The sequence below is a fragment of the Neofelis nebulosa genome, chromosome 8 (genome assembly GCF_028018385.1).
Source record: "Neofelis nebulosa isolate mNeoNeb1 chromosome 8, mNeoNeb1.pri, whole genome shotgun sequence".
Taxonomy (NCBI): domain Eukaryota; kingdom Metazoa; phylum Chordata; class Mammalia; order Carnivora; family Felidae; genus Neofelis; species Neofelis nebulosa.
The window spans coordinates 4,844,490-4,860,516 of NC_080789.1; the positions used below are offsets into that span (position 1 = coordinate 4,844,490).

The following is a 16,027-nucleotide window of genomic DNA, read 5'->3' on the forward strand; positions in this document are numbered from 1 at the left end:
GAGGGTGAGGGTCTGACTTTACCCGGTTGACGGCGGGGAGCTGTGAGGAGGGTAAGTAAGGGACACCATCTGATGGGTTATTCTGCAGGCCCTCTGGCTGCGGGTGACGATGGCCTGAAGCGGGATGTCCCAAGTAGGGACTGCGAGGGGGATGGGAGGAGCAGGGGACAGAGACCCCCAGGACTGGGGAGGGGCCCCCAATGCTGGCTTGGGCTGCTGGGCCATTCACGGAGGGTGGGGGGGGATGGACACAGGAGCCAGAGCCAGTCTGGCAAGCTGCGGGGGGAGGGGCGAGGGGGAGGGGCAGGGCCAAGAGGGGAGCGCCGGGCACAGCTACGGACAACCGCTGAGACAGCATCAAGGACGGAAGGTCCCTGGTGCAGAGTGATGATGGCCTGGGAGCGGACGCGGGGCCAGGGGGCCTGTGGGCACGAGGGACAGCTGCCCAGGCCGGTGGATCCCAGGGAAGAGTGAGCTCCCCCCACCAAAGCCACCCAGTCAAGATCCACAGAGGGTCCTGGTGGGTGACACTTGGGCACCACTGAGCCTGAGAAGAGGCAGGAAGCAGAATGCCCCCACCCAAGACGGCGAGAAGCAAGAGACAGGAGCAGAGCAGAGCTCAATGCCAGGCAGGGCAGAGCCTCACAGAGGAGCAGGGGGGACAGGCACAGGGACCAGAGGCCCCGCCACACAGGGGCGCAGCAAGGCCACCCCAGGGCCCAGGGTGAACAGCAGGAAATTCCGGGCAAGAAGTGTGAACTCAGGCTCCTGGAAAACCCAAGGGACTTGGTGTCCAGGGACCCCAACCCTCCGGGCCAGGCCAGAACACAGCGGGTCTCCATCAGACCCCAGAGCCCTCCCCAGACCACGCGTTCCCTGGTTTGTCGAGGAGGGCGGGAGGGGCTCACGGCCTGTCCCTGCTCCCGGGCCCGTGGCTGCTGACTGGCCCCTTGCTGGCCAGCTCGGGTCAGCGGGCCCAGAGGGCAGGGGGGTGTGCAGAGACAGGGCAGGTCAAGGTCAGAAGGATGAATCCCCAGCCGAGGAGTCTGGACTCAGTTCGGCCATGCAGCGTGAGCCCCTGCCGTCCGCCATCTGCGAACAAGGGTGAGAAGCTTCCCTGGGCGGCGCACGACGCGGGCGCGGGCACGGGCACGGCACTGAGGCAAAGACGCGGGGAGGGGCTGGGAGGCCGGCGCCTGCATCCGGCCCGGGTCCTTGCCCTGTGGGGGCCTCCTGCTTGTATAAACCACTGAATGGCTCCCTCACTCATCACGAACACTTACTGTGCGAGGTTCCTCAACTTGCAAGATGCTGAGTTACTATGGAAGGCCTTCTCCTCTCCTCAAAACCAAAAAGGCAACTAACTTAACTTTTTCTTTTCCTTTTTAATGTTTGTTTGCTTATTTAGAGAGAGAGAAAGAGAGGAAGAGAGACAATCCCAAGCAGGCTCCGCACCGTCAGCACAGAGCCCAACGCGGGGCTGGAACTCACGAACCCGTGAGATCCTGAGCTGAGCGGAAATCAAGGGTCGGATGCTTAACTGACTGAGCCACCAGGGTGCCCCAGCATTTTCTTTTCGTATCAGTAGACTTCCAAACGTCCCGCCAAACTACGCCCACAGCATTGATCAGATTGAACAAACTCTCACGGCAGGTGCAATGGCAAACAACCTGGGTCCCTTATACCGCTCTCTCCACAGCTGACGCTTCGGAAAATTTCCATCATAAGAAGTGAACAAAAAGCGAGGGAGGGAGGCACAGGCCGGCCCTGGCCCTGGGGACAGAGTCCCTGCCCCCCACAGCCGGGCAGCCCCACACCAGCCTCTCTGCACCGGCACGTAGTCAGTGCTCAATAAATGCGACCCGTTACCACGTGCCAGGCCTGACGCCGGGTGCCTCCAGGTGTGCTGTTTCGTTTACAGAAGAGGAACCTGAGGCCCGGAGAGGCCACGCGAGCATCGGGGCCGGGTCCACGCTTGCGGCTGGCTGACCCCCGGCCTGCACGGGGTCCTCTGCCCCTGAGGACCCCACAGTGGCAGCAGGGAGGCCTCCCGCGTGCACGCCTGCGCGGCAGCCCTGAGGCATCCCCGGGACGTCCGGGATCCTGCTTATTAAGCAGTCAAGGCGGCATCTGCATTAATGACATCAGTCAATATGAGTAAACACCCCTTCGTCGTTCTCTGGTAACACGGGCCAGCGTATCGAAAACGGGCTTCAAAGTGATATAATGTGCAAGGAAATGAAAACCATCAATAAGATGCAGATTCTCCGAGGCCTCAGTGTAATTCATGACCCCTACCCCTCCCCTCGCTGTGCACAACACAGCATCGCTCACTGTCTCCAAGGCGGGAGAGGCCCAGTTTATGAATAAAGAAATGCTTCCCAGAGCCATCGCCCGGAACGCGCTCCAGACGATCCGTCATCCGCTCCGCGTGAAGGACGATTAAAATGCATAATAAAGGCAGTGGCCATCTAACCGGGAGTGATTTGGGAGTTCGTCTCCTTGGGTGTCTGTTTCAGGGCTGCTCATCTTTTTGCAGAGAGGAAGGAAATGCGAAGACCCATTTTTCTGCATCCTGCAGGGAAGCCTGGCTGGGGTCTAACCTGGGGGCAAAGATCTGGGTGTGGGGTGGTGACCTGTCACCCAGTGGAACCAGATCCTCCTGTCCTCCTCTTCTCTGCCACTCGCCTCCTCTGTGTCTCTGGATCACATCTCCAGCCTCTCTGCTGCTCTGGCTCCAACCTTCCCCCTGCCCACCCCACTCTCCACCAGGTTAATCTCCCCCTGGGCTCACAGCCCGGCCCCCGACTAAGCTCCAGACGGTGACCACTTAAAATACTGAAATCAGGGGCTCCTGGGTGGCTCAGTCGGTTGAGCGTCAGACTTTGGCTCAGGGCACGATCTCAGGGTTCGTGGGTTCGAGCCCGGTGTCGGGCTCTGTGCTGACAGCACAGAACTTGCTTGGGATGCTCTCTCTCTCTCTCTCTCTCTCTGCCCCTCCCCTGCTCACTCTGTCTCTCTCTCAAAAATAAATAAACCTAAAAAAATAATTAAAAAGAGCAATGACCCCCAACTTACTTCCCAGGGCCCCCGTCTCTTGATTCAATCTCCTACACCCCTGGAAACCTCACCCTACCGTGCGGCAAACCCTTCCCAGGTAGGTTTCTGCTTGTCCTCCAGGCGGACCTTGAAAATCTCTCTCAAAGTCATCCCCTCTTCTCCACGCCACCGCCACAGCACAGGCTCGGCCCTCTGTCCTGGCTCCCGCTGGGCCCCCCTGCGGCTGCCATCAGTACCCTCCACACCGCGGCAAGAAGGGTCGCTCTAAACCACGAGCCCCACTCCTCCGCCTCAGGCTCCCCAGAGCCACCAGGACCAAGTGCGAACTCCTGAGCACACCCTGTGAGGCACTGAGAACACGGTTCCCGCTACGCAGCCACCCTCAAAAGTACAAAAAGATCTAATGGGAAGCGGTCTGTATGCGATGGGCTTCATTTGTAAAGACTGGGACAGGTTAGGGGCGCCCGGGTGGCTCAGTCGGTTAAGCAGCCAACTTTTGATTTCGGCTCAGGTCATGATCTCGCGGTTCATGAGTTCAAGCCCCACGTCGGGCTCTGTGCTGACAGTGCAGAGCCTGCTTGGGATTCCCTCTCTCTCTCTCTCTCTCTCTCTCTGCCTCTCCCCTGCCCGTGCAGGCTCTCTCTCAAAATAAATAAACTTAAAAAAAAAAAAGAGAGAGACTGGGACAGGCTGAAGGGAAAAGCATGGAGAAGGCGTATCTACCAACGCCAATAAGGCGAAAGCTGGTGCGGCTGTCCCGGCTAGATTAACGTCAGACATGTAGGCGAGGAGTCACCAACACGGGCGCACGGCCGTTGGTAAAGGAGGGCGTGTAGGAACACGAAGGTCAACAACACGTCAAGAAGACCTCGCAATCCGAAGTGGACCCGCCCCTAAAACCAAAGCATCAAGACCCACGGAACGAGTGGACAGAACCAAGGGCAGAAACGGACACGTTTCGGTCGTGGGCGCTTTGAACACTCCTCAGTCGACAGCTGATGGAAGTATAAGGACACAGAAGGTCTGGACGCCGTCAATCAACGGGACGTCGCTGAAACACACAGAACACGCTGCCCGATCCTGGGACACACATTCTTGCCAGGTGTATGAGGGACGTTCACCTAGACAGCTTTCAGGCTGCAGAACCTGTTGATACTCTTAAGGCTACGAAGGGCCTCAAAAGGCTTTAAAAAAAAAAAAAAAAAAAAAGAGTGGGTTGTTTCTATAGAGGTTGACCATACTAGAAACCTAAAAGAGGAGATTTAAAAATTTTTATTCATTCATTTAAAAATAACCCACTGCAGGGCCCCTGGGTGGCTCAGTCAGTTGGGTGTCTGACTTGATTTCAGCTCAGGTCACGGCCCCAAGGTTGTAGGATCGAGCCCCACGTCAGGCTCCGGGCTGAGTGTGGAACCTGCTTAAGATACTCTCTGTCCCTCTGCCCCCTCCCCTGCTCATGCTCCCTCCCTAAAAAATAAATAAAATGAAATTTAAGAAATTAAAAAGTAAAAATAACCCATTGCATACCAATAATGTATGTTTTGTTCTCAGGAAAAATAACTCTATTTCCTGCCTTCCTTTGGTGGGTACCTGGTCTGTGCTCCCACACTGGGTCCGGTGTTGGGGGAGGGGTAGAGAGAGAGAGGGGGGACACAGAATCCGAAACAGGCTCCAGGCTCTGAGCTGTCAGCACAGAGCCCGACGTGGGGCTCAAATTCATGAACCGTGAGATCATGACCTGAGCCAAAGTTGGATGCTTCACCGACTGAGCTGCCCAGGCAACCCCCCTGCTACCTAAACCTTAAAGGTTCTCCAGACGGAACACCTGGGGCTTCAAACGGTTGACCACCTGTCCAACCCCCACCCTCTCCTCATCTCTCCAAGCTGAGTGTGCACAAAGGACGCCCATCTGTGCCTCCGGGGCCTCCAACTGCTGCAAACCATTCCTCTTTCCTTGACAAGATTCCAGCTCGGTGGGGACAGGAGCTAATGTTTACGGATCTTAGTGCAGCAGTGAGGTGTCAGGGTCCGCGCCTGCAGTGGCTAACTCCACGTGTCACCTCGACTGGGCTAAGGGAGGCCCAAGGCGGCTGGGAAGACGTTCCTTCTCGGCGTGTCCGTGAGGGTGTTTGCACAGGAGAGCGGCGTTTGAACGGAGTGAGGAAGGGCACCCTCCCCAGCGCGGGCGGGGGCCTCGACAGAACAAGGGGCACAGGGCGAATCTGCTCTGTGCTTGAGCCGGGAGATCCACTTTCTCCAGCCCGCGGACAGGGGCCCCCGGCGCTCCCGGATCTCCAGAGCTTGCTGAAGGCAGACCCTGGGACCTCTCTGGCTCCACGGTCGCGAGAGAGCCAATCCCTACGATAAACCTCCTCTCACCCGTCTCTCCACGTTATCAACCCACACGCTGCCCACGTGAGAAACACACCAAGCAGCCCCGATCCCCTCGCGCCTGGTCATAGCGATGCAACACATTCCCCCAGCCCCGCCGCTGGCCATAGGGGAGGCTCGTCTTCTCCGTCCGGACAGGTGTTTGTTCCCTTTGAGGAAGCAGCACAGCACTGCCCTTGGTTAACAACGCCAAGGAGAGGGAGGGAGGCAACGGGGAGGCAGCCCGATGAACCCGCCCCCCACCCCACGGGGCCCACGGAAACGCTGGCACCTGCCGGGAATCCTGGGACCACCCAGCTGCAACCTACCTGCCACCTGCAGGATACCGTGTCTGGCCACGTCGTAGAAGGGGTGATTCACGCTGAGCGCGGGGTCCTGGCCAGGTGTGGGCACCACCAAGGGCTTTCTCGCTATGCTCAGGGCGGCCGCCTTCTCTTCGTCCCTCTGCAGCTCTGTGGCAGACAATGAGGATTACAGGAAGTCAGCTGTCCTCTTGAGAAAGATGGGCAACGAGGGAGCCTCCCGGCGTCTCTTCATAGGACAGTCACCACGCCTCGAGTGCATCCACTGTGCATCTGCTCAGCGTATACCTACTGTGCGCCCATCTGTTGTGCACCCACTATGCGTCTGCTCAGTGTGCACCCTCCCCTCCTGTGCACCCACTGTGCGTCTGCTCAGTGCGCACCCTCCCCTCCTGTGCACCCACTGTGTGTCTGCTCAGTGCGCACCCTCCCCTCCTGTGCACCCACTGTGCGTCTGCTCGGTGCACACCCTCCCCTCCTGTGCACCCACTATGCATCTGCTCAGTGGGCACCCACCATGCATCTGCTCAGTGGGCACCCACCTCTCCTGTGGACCCACTGTGCGTCTGCTCAGTGTGCACCCTCCCCTCCTGTGCACCCACTGTGCGTCTGCTCGGTGCACACCCTCCCCTCCTGTGCACTCACTGTGCGTCTGCTCAGTGGGCACCCACCTCTCCTGTGGACCCACTATGTGTCTGCTCGGTGTGCACCCACCATGCCCCATCTCTGCTTTGCGCCCACTATGCACCCACCCCTCCTGTGCACCCACTATGCGTCTGCTCAGTGGGCACAACCATGGAGGGATAAGATGAGACCTGGGGGCGAATACTGTCCTCCACGCTGACAGGAGTGGAAACTGAGGCTCAGAGACAGGGAATGAGTTGCCCAAGGTCATAATGCTCATTGGCAGTGGAGTGTGGATTTGCACTTGATTTCCCAACTCCAAATTCCAACCCAGGCCCTCCTGGAAAATGTGGATCCAGGCAGCCGGCAGGAAATCGTGGCTGGGTTGAGGGCAGAAGGGGGTCACTGTGCCTCGAAGTAGAAAGGAGTGCTGTCTCCCGGTTTAATTTTAGTAGGTGAGGTTCCTTTGTATACAACAAATCAAGACGGAGGTGTTTCCAACGGGAAACAGAATGGGGCCTTCAAATTTCGGGTGAGAGCAAACTGTGGTCCCCAGATGTACTGGGTGGAAGAGCGTTGCTCCGAGATTCACGTCTGCCTGGAAGCTCACGGTGTGACCTTATGTGGAAACAGTGCCTGTAGAGAGGAAATTAGTTCAGATGAAGTCACACTGGATCAGGGTGGGCCCTCCACCCGATGCCTGGGGTCCTGCTAAGAGAAGAGACACGGAGGGAAGACGGCTGCCGGAAGCACGCTGACATGCGAGCCGTGTACGATGTTAAAGCGAGTCGTAGGCAACGGTGCGCCCCAGAGAACTGGAAACGGGAATTCTAACAAATACAAGTGCGCACCGAGGTCACAGCAGCACCCTTCACAACAGCCGGAAAGTGGCCCCGGCCACGTGTCCGTCCGTGGATGAGTGGACACAGTGTGGGCTGCCCACGCGGGGCAGTACTATTTGGCCGCAAGAGGAACGTCGTACTGACCTGCGCCACGATACAGACCGCCCTGAAAATATTAGGCTACGTTGAAGAAGCCAGGCCACAGGATGCGGGATTCCATTTTCGCGAAGTGCCGGGACGGATAAATCCACGGAGTCAGAAAGCAGACTGATGCCTGCCCGGGGCCGAGGGAAGGAGTGACTGCCCAATGGGGTGTGGGGTTTCCTTTTGGGGCGAAGCAAATGTTCTGACAGGTGGATACACTACACGTTATGCATGAGCTAAATACTTCACGATGGCTCCTTTTATGCCATGTTAATTTCACCTCCGTAAAAAACCGAAAACAACAGTTCAGCACACGGGGGCCCGGCCATAAGGAAACGTGAGGAGGCAGAACAGACCGGACCATCTTAAGGAAGGCAGCGGACGGAGGAAACAGGGATGCTCTTCCCGCATCCCTAACCACACCGCTGACATCGGGCTCACTGTCCTGCCCCCGTATGGACCCAAGCGAGAGATGCTTTACTGTGCCGCACGCCTTAAAGCAGCAAGGGGAGCAAACCGGAAGGCGTAATTAATGGCGGGCTCCCGGGAGCCCGAATCAAGCAGCACAGGCAGATGCAGCCAAGGCTCCCCGCAGCATCGGGCGTGATGCACTGATGCTGCATCGCAGAACGGAAAGTCATTTCTTTCAGGGCCACGGGCCTTCGGCGGATCCTCGGGAGCCACTCCGGGTTATTGCGAACCTTGAGGACAGGTGTGCACTAGAGGGAGACGAACGGGGGGGGGGGGGGGGGGGCCTGGCCCCAGTGCGCGTAGCAGGAACAGCCTCGCGCGGAAACACGTGCACACGCGATGTTAACCAAACCGCCAAGGGGTGGGTCTATGCAGAGGCCCTCCCCGCAGCTTGGCCCCTGTCACGGGGTGCCCTCAGCCGTGTGTTCCAGTCACCCCGGGCCTCAGTTTGCTTGTCTGTAAGATGGGGATGTGGACGCTGGCACCCTGGCGGGTAGCCTCAAGCAGTGAATGAGGAGGTTATCCCATCTGAGCCTCATAACAACCCAGGAAGGTGGCCCCATCTCAGAGGGGCTCACCCGAATTTGCACAAAAGAACCCTGGAAAGATGAAAAGTCACTACCTGGGGCTAACGGGGGTGGGGAAGGGGTAAGACCCCAGATGAGGGAGAAGGACAACCTCGCCAAGCCCTTCTTACAGGGCTAGACTTTTCCAGCCACGTAAGCGTGTCAGTATCTGTTTAGAGCAAACATCCGCCAACGGCCTCCTCGCGGGACGAGGCTGGAAGGAGAACGCGCTTACCTATTTCGGCCAGCTCCTCCAGGTCCGGCTGGGACATGTTCTGCTGCTCTCCAGGGTGGCCCAGCACACGGCCCCGATGCCACCTCTCAGGGGTCCGGGCACGGGGTCCTTCCGACACCCTGAGGGAGAAGCACACGGAACCCGGGGACATTGAACACACACGTGCACACGAGGGCTCAAGGAATGAAGGAAACACCCTTCAAGCGAACGCCAGGGCACAGCCTCCCCGGCCCCCGCTGCCTACGCCATGTGCACGACAGGACGATGCTGGGGACACATGCTATGCAGAGTCCAGGCCTGCAGTCACACGGGCGGGGGGTTCCTGGCTGGACAGAGCGGACAGGTGTCCTCTTGGCCACCGGCATCCCGCCCCCCCCCGCCCCTGCCGGTAATCACCGGCTTTCCCCCACACACGCACACATGCACGTACGTCCACATGTGCAGAGTGAGTCCGTGTGCACACCATGTGCACACACAGCCTGTGCAATGTTGAAGGAAGCTCCACTTTGGGCACCGAGGACAGAACCAGGGGTCTTTGCCTGGCCAGTCACGGCACCAAATTCCCTGAGCCGCGGAGATGGGCTCAGGAGTGACCACATGCCCCCTGCTGTTCCAACCAGAGTGAACTCTGAGACTTCTATCGAAGCTCCTGAGAATACTTCTTTTTTTCTTAGTTTATTTATTTTGAGGGGGGGGGGCACACAGTGGGGGACAGGCAGAGAGCGAGGGAGAGAGAGAATCCCAAGCAGGCTCCCAGCTCAGAGCCCAGCGTGTGGCTCTAACTCACGCACCGTGAGATCATGACCTGAGCTAAAATCGAGAGTCGGACGCTTAACAAAGACTGAGCTACCCGGGCACTCCTGAGAAGAGATACTTCTTAAATGTGTCCTGCTGTGCCCAAAGCTGGAGGACATGGGCCTGGAACCACCAAAGGTCACCACCCGGAACTTGAAAAAATGAAGCCAAAGGCAGAAGACACAGCGAGATAGAGAAACAGTCCCTAAAACACTATGCGCCTGGATCCAGCTGCACCTGAATGCAAAGATCCCATAAATCCTCTCTTCCGCGTAAGCTGGTTTGGGTTACAGACAACCTGTCACTTTTTTTTTTTTTTTTAACTTTTTGACGTTTATTCATTTTTGGGGGGTGGGGAGAGAATGAGTGGGGGAGGGGTAGAGAGAGAGACAGCGACTCCGTAACGAACGGCACAAGTTTCTGGATCACGCACGTGTGTGTTCTCTTCTGACCAGTTTCTGCACTCTGGACAACTGTGACCAAGAAACAGCTGTAGGGGCGGCTGCTTGCCTCAGTCGGTTCAGCGTCCAACTCTTGATTTCGGCTCGGGTCATGATCCCACATGTGTGGGATGGAACCCCCCGTCGGACTCTATGCTGAGCGTGCAGAACCTGCTTGGGATTCTCTCCCCCTCCCCCCCCCCCGCCCCTCACTCTCTCTCTCTCTCTCTCTCTCTCTCTCTGCCCCCCCTGCCCTCCCCTGGCTCTCTCTCTCATAATAAATAAATAAACAAACACTTAAAAAAACAACGTAGATGGGAGTTAGGAAGCTGGAATGCTGCCCTTGCCCGGCCCCCTCACGCTGAGAAAGGCCACTGTCCCCATTTGCCAGAGAACAAAACTGAGGCCAAGGGGCTGTGCACACAGGCCCGAGTCAGCCCCAGGGTGCCTCCACTTGCTCCGGGCTCCTCACAGCTTCTCCCTGGCGCGTGCGCCTAGGCTCTCCCCCTTTCCCACTTCTGGGAGCCACGACACTGACTCCTGAGGTCACCTGACCCTGGAGGCCACGGCTTCTGAGGGCAGGGAAGGTAGATGGGGTGACAGCCGCACAGCCAGCCGGTCGGGGCCGGGGTGCACACGGGGGATCGGGCTTGCTCCCTGGCAGGAACGGGGTGCACAGAGCACCAGGCAGGGGAGGCCCCGCACCGCCCGACCCGGACCCCAAGGCCCACTCTGTGCGCGTCAGGAACGCCGGGCCCTCTTCTCAGTCCAGCTCTCCCCAAGCCGGAGGCAGCTGGCTGGGGACCTGGGAGGACAGGAGGGGGACACCGGGCCTGGCTGAGAGGCCCTGCTGCTGGCAGAGAAACTGAGGAAAGAAACTCAGTCGCCTGCGCCCTCACTCTGGGCGCGGCCACGGCAGCTGGTCTGCGAGGAGCGGTGGCCAGGAAGCCTGGTGAGACGAGAACTCTCCTCAGGTTAGTCATTCGTCCCTGGGCCACCCAACCAGGCTGGCGGCCGGGCACAGGGATGCCAAGGGCCGTTGCTGCCTGGGGCGGGGGAAAACCCAGCCTTGTGGGGGGGACGCACCGCCACCCTGTCATTCCACTTTTCCAACAGGCAAGAGGGGCTCCCTGATGTCCGATGACGGAAGGGGGCCACCCTGTCCCCACCCCAGAGTCCCACCCGCCCCTTTCGTGGGCTAGCCTGGGATGGTAAGCCCGTTACAAGCCAGACAAACAGCTTGAAAGCAATCTTCTGGAGGCGCCTCTTGAGGGACCCACCCGACCCAGGGGAGGAGAATCCTTCTGGAACATTCCTGCTTCAAAGCCTCACAGGGGGCACCAACCACCAGGGGGAACAGCCAGAGCGGACCCAGGCCTCTTCCTCCTCCACTGCCCGTGGGGAAAGGCCTCCCTGCGACGCAGCACATCTGGAAGTCCTGGCGAGGCGGAGTCGGGAGTTCAAAGCTCCCAAAGGCAAGAAGGCTCTGTGTTTCCTCCAGAGTCTGCTTCGGTTAAAGCAGAGTAATATTTACTCCTTTTTTCCCTTACAGGCTCAAAACCTTTACCCCGATCCCCTATCTCCAAATGCACAGGCAGCTGTATTTGTTTTAAAGTCTGTACGCCCAGATGGTGGGCTCGTCGCACATAATCGGTGCCTTGTGGCAACAGCTACTCTGGGGGAGGGGGAGCCCTGTGAGCTGCCCACCCCCCACCCCCCCCGACCGTAATCCTACACTGGAAAAGAAACCCAGGCTCTCCCCACCATCCCAGAGTGCTCCACAGGCTGGCTTGCACCAGAGGCCTCCCCCAACCCTCCACACCCCTCCGCTGCAGGCCGTCGGTGGGACCCCACCCCACACAGGACCGGAGTGCGGCCAGGGCAGGGGAAGGAAGCCCATCCTCAGTGCTGTTGCTCAGGAGCCCAGGGGTTCCTCAGGAAGGCCGCCAGGCACAGGTGGCCTGTCTTTCCAGGTCCAGGAGCCCAAACGCTGCCGACTGGCTGGCTGGGCATCCAGGGGGGCAGAGGGCTCTGGCACCACGGTGAGTCTGGTCCCATTGGCCTTGTGATGGTTGATTTTACGTGTCAACTTGTCTGGCCATTGGTGCCCAGTTGTTGGTCAAACACTAGCTCAGATGCTGCCTTGGAGGTATTTGTAGATGTCGTTAACGTTTACAATCAGCTGACCCTGCATAAAACAGATGATGCACCGTAATGGGGGGTGGGCCTCATCTAATCAGGTGAAGACCTTAAGAGCAAACAGGTTTTTTTCAGAGAACAACTTCCGCCTCAAGACTACAACATAAAGGAGTGCCTGGGTGGTTCAACTGGTTAAGCGTCTGACTCTTGATTTCAGCTCAGCTCATCATCTCGGGGTTCGTGAATTGAAGCCCCGCGTCGGGCTCTGTGCTGACAGTGGGAGCCTGGACCCTGCTTCGGATTCTGTGTCTCCCTCCCTCTCTGCCCCTGCCCCACGCTCTCGCTCTCTCTCTCTCTCAAAAATAAACACAAAAAAATAAACTTTAAAGAATCACAAAACAGTGACACAAGGCAGGACCACAGTGAACATACTGTGCCATCAACTCTCACTGTACAGCAAGAAAACTGAGGCCCAGAGAGGGTGAGGGACTTGCCCCCAGTCACACAGCAAGTCAGTGGAGAGCTGGATCTTAAAACCAGGACTCCTGACTCCAGCCTAGAACCAGAATGACTCCACATTTGGTGGGAAATCGTCAACCAAACTTTTTTAAATGCAAAGAGGAAAGCAACCACTGGCACATTCCATCACCCCGCCCCAACCACAGTTAATTCAGTCTCGTTGTTGTTTTCAGGAAGTTCAAGGTGTTGCTCTGTGTCGGGCCAGGATTCAACCAGGAATCCTCGGCTGGTGTCTGCAACAGGACCCCGCCCCCTCCTCATCAAGTGTCTTGAACTGTTATTTGAATCTCACGCTACAAACGGCCCCCCTGGCATTTACGACCAGTCCTCCTGGCATTTACGACCAGTCCTCGCAGGTGCCTTCTCGTAGCCGTGTGAGCAAACCTGTGCCTTGATGGAAAACTACACCTTGTCCAGAACAGAGAACACCCTTTGGGGTTGACCCCACCCCTGGGAGCTAGTTTACAACTGCAAACTGCTGTCGGCTGAGAGCAACACGAATAATTCTCGCCTACAGACGTGCAAATTCCATCCTGTCTGGTGGACTTCTCTCCCTTCCCCGCCCTCCTCCCCCAAAATGCCCCAAATCGCCTCCATTTTCATTTCGATCCTCCCGATCTGCAAGTGCCTCTGTACTTCGGATCCTTTCGACCAGTGACAGCGTGTGCCTGGTTCCCTCATAAGTTAAATAAAATCTTTAACTGTGTTCATTTTTCCATCAGTAGGACAGTCAGGGTTTTCTGCCTTTTTTGAAAATTATCGTTTAATGGGACTTTGCTCTGGGCGCCTGGAGTCTTGCAAGGAAGGGACGCTGAATGAAGGAAAGGCATTTCTATCCCTGCCTTACTAACAAGAAAACAGGGGCATAGAGGATAAGGCCCCACTGCCTGGGGTTTAAGTCCAGCTTGGACTCCACCCTCGCCCCTCACCCTGGGCCTCCTTCTCCTCTCTCTCTCCCATGGCTACGGCCACAGAAACCCAGCGCATCTGAGGCTTTCCCAAACCCCATGCTGCTCCCACCTACCCCAGGGCCTTGACACAGACTCTTCCCTGAGCCTTTTAAGTTCTTTCCGCCCCCGTGAGGTTTGCTCCAAACAACAAATATGTTATTCCAACACCGCTTCTCTGATTCTCTGACATGAACTGGGGTCCTACAATGCAATCCTGTTCTGACACAAACTACCAGGAGTCAGCACAGACCCCACTGGTTAATGGCTCAGTCCCACAGTGACTGTCCCCATTTCGGACACCAGTCCCGAGTCCCAGGTTCCCAGGCTGTTGCACTTGTGTCTGACTTGGCTACAAGTTCGGGGGTTCCCACAACCCCCATTCAGGTTCAGCAATTCAGTAGAACAATTCACAAACTCAGGAAAGTGCTTCACTTATGGTCACAGGCTCGCGGAACGGGATACGACTCAGGACCAGGCAAACAGGAGCCGCACAGGGCGAGCGCTGGAGAGGGGGATGTGCACGGAGCCTCCCGCCCACCCTGGGGGCGCCACCCTCCCAGCACATCAATGTGCTCACCAACCTGGAAGCTTCTCGGTTTCAGAGCTTTTACCCCTTACCCATCGAGGGAGCCGGGCGTGGCTGAATCACTGGCTGAATCACGGCCGTGGGGGATGGCCCCTCCCTGGAAGTTGAGGGGTGGGGCTGAAAGTTCTAACCCTCTAATCAGGATGGGGGGGGGGAGATACTACTCTGGCCACCAGTCCCATCCCCATGCTATCAGAGGGCCCAGCCGAGTCGCCTCATTAGCATGAACTCAGGCAAGGTCAAAAGGGATCCTTTATGAATAAGAAAAGACACCGCCCTCAGGAGGGTGCCCAGGGTTCTCAGGAGCCCCCTGCCAGGAAACGGGACAGAGACCAAATACTCTTTACCCTTTATCCTCGGACCGTGTTAGAGGACTCCCCCTCTGCAGACTCCCCCACAGGGTTAGTGTCCCTCACCCCGTCCGTAAACCTGCACCGGCTGCAAACGTGTGCCTATTTCTGTGGCCCTTAGGCTGATGTTACCACGGGCCGCCCTCACCAGATCAGTTTCAGGAGGGCCGAGCTGCAGTGTGGACTTGTTAAAACGGGATCCCGAGAACCCAGCTCCAAGCAGACACTACAAATGGACCCTTTCTCCTCGGCGGTGACTTTGGGGCACAAGCCCGTCACCCTCCACCTGAGCCCGCCCACCTCAACTCCCGCCAAGCTGAGCTGTGAGCCGGGCTCCCGGAGGAGCCCCCGCCGGGATGGGGGGGGGCTGGGGCGGCCGGGGCGGGGGTGCTGCGCCGGCTGGAGAGGGTGGACCAGAGCAGGCACGTGGCAACCTGGATCCTATGCGAAAGAGATTTCAAACCACCGAACTCATCTGTTTATAATTCACAGCAAAATGGTTTGTTGCTATAAAAATATACTTGCCCATTTCACAAATAGACCCTCCCAGCAATTATCTTAAGGCGGTAGCTACGACTTAACACGTACCAACCCCGGGCAAATTAGCACCACACTGAATTCGAGTGGTGTGGTCCTGTGCGGGGCGCACAGAGGAAGGGCTCGGGGAGGAGGGGGCTTGTGTCTCAGAAAAGGGGTTCTGCTAAAGGGCTCGGGGAGGAGCGGAGGGCCCCTAACCCCGTATTTCACAGGCCCCAAGGCCCGGGGAGAAAGGAGCTGGCACACCCAAGGGGGTAGGAGCCCTCGCTCGTGGCTGGGAGGGGGTCACTGCTGAGTTGGGATTCCGGGCTCTCTAAGGGTACCCTGCAAAAAGTAATTTTTGCCCTTTGTTTCAGCCATGCCCCAAATTCATGAACTCAGACCCCCCCCCCCCCCCGCCCCGCTACCCACTCTTCTTCCCAGACAGCACTGGGTCCCTGACACCAGCAGGAAGGCCTGTGCCGACCATTTGTGCAGGTAGCCGGGCCAGAGGTCACTACAGCCTGTGCAGGGTGCCCAGGTGGGACACCAGCAGCAGCAGAATCCAAAGAAGCTGTGACCGGCTGCACGACCTTGCCAGAAGCCTGCCCACAAGTCCCAGCGAAGTCTGGTGCTCTGAAAGGGCCAAGGGACCACTGGGGCCACCCATCCCTCCCATGCCTCTCGTCGCCAACGTCAAGACTCGGCTGCTCCCACAGCCTCTGGACAGACAAGGCTGCTCCCTCCCCAGCATTCCTGTCGCCCTGCCTGGGGTTACCCACGTGCTCACTCAGTCTCACTCGGGCATATGCCATCACCTGCAGGACCCTGTGGGGTGGCCTGATTACCTCAGAGTAATCCTGTCTCCCTTCTCAAAGGTTTGTGGGGGAAACCAAGCCTGAGCCAATCGGCACATGGCAATTTCTCTGGTCTCAGGGGTGGGTTTGTTCAGGCCCATGAGGCACCGGGAAGATTTCCAGATGCTTCTGAGAGAGATCTCAAGAGAGGAGCGCTGGAGAAGTCTCTCTCCAAAGAGCCAGAAGAGGCCTGGAATGCCTGCAGCCAACTCACTTCCCACTGAAGATCCAGAGGCCCAT

At 57.9% G+C, this 16,027-nt stretch overlaps 1 protein-coding gene across 5 annotated transcripts in view; it reads right to left on the bottom strand.

Annotated features, from left to right (window-relative positions):
• Positions 1–16,027, bottom strand: part of ARHGAP8 (Rho GTPase activating protein 8) — a 63,964-nt gene that overhangs the window by 41,544 nt on the left and 6,393 nt on the right. For 2 of the 5 annotated variants that reach the window (XM_058741047.1, XM_058741046.1), the window contains exons 2-3: positions 8,636–8,754; positions 5,760–5,903 (exon numbers count right to left, since the gene is read on the bottom strand). The exons of 1 other annotated variant lie outside the window; for it this stretch is intronic. In XM_058741047.1, the coding sequence (XP_058597030.1) occupies positions 5,760–5,903; positions 8,636–8,672 (181 nt within the window). In that variant the 5' untranslated portion in view covers positions 8,673–8,754. The remainder of the gene's footprint in view (positions 1–5,759; positions 5,904–8,635; positions 8,755–16,027) is intronic. 2 more of the 5 variants (XM_058741052.1, XM_058741048.1) reach the window with 1 other exon arrangement.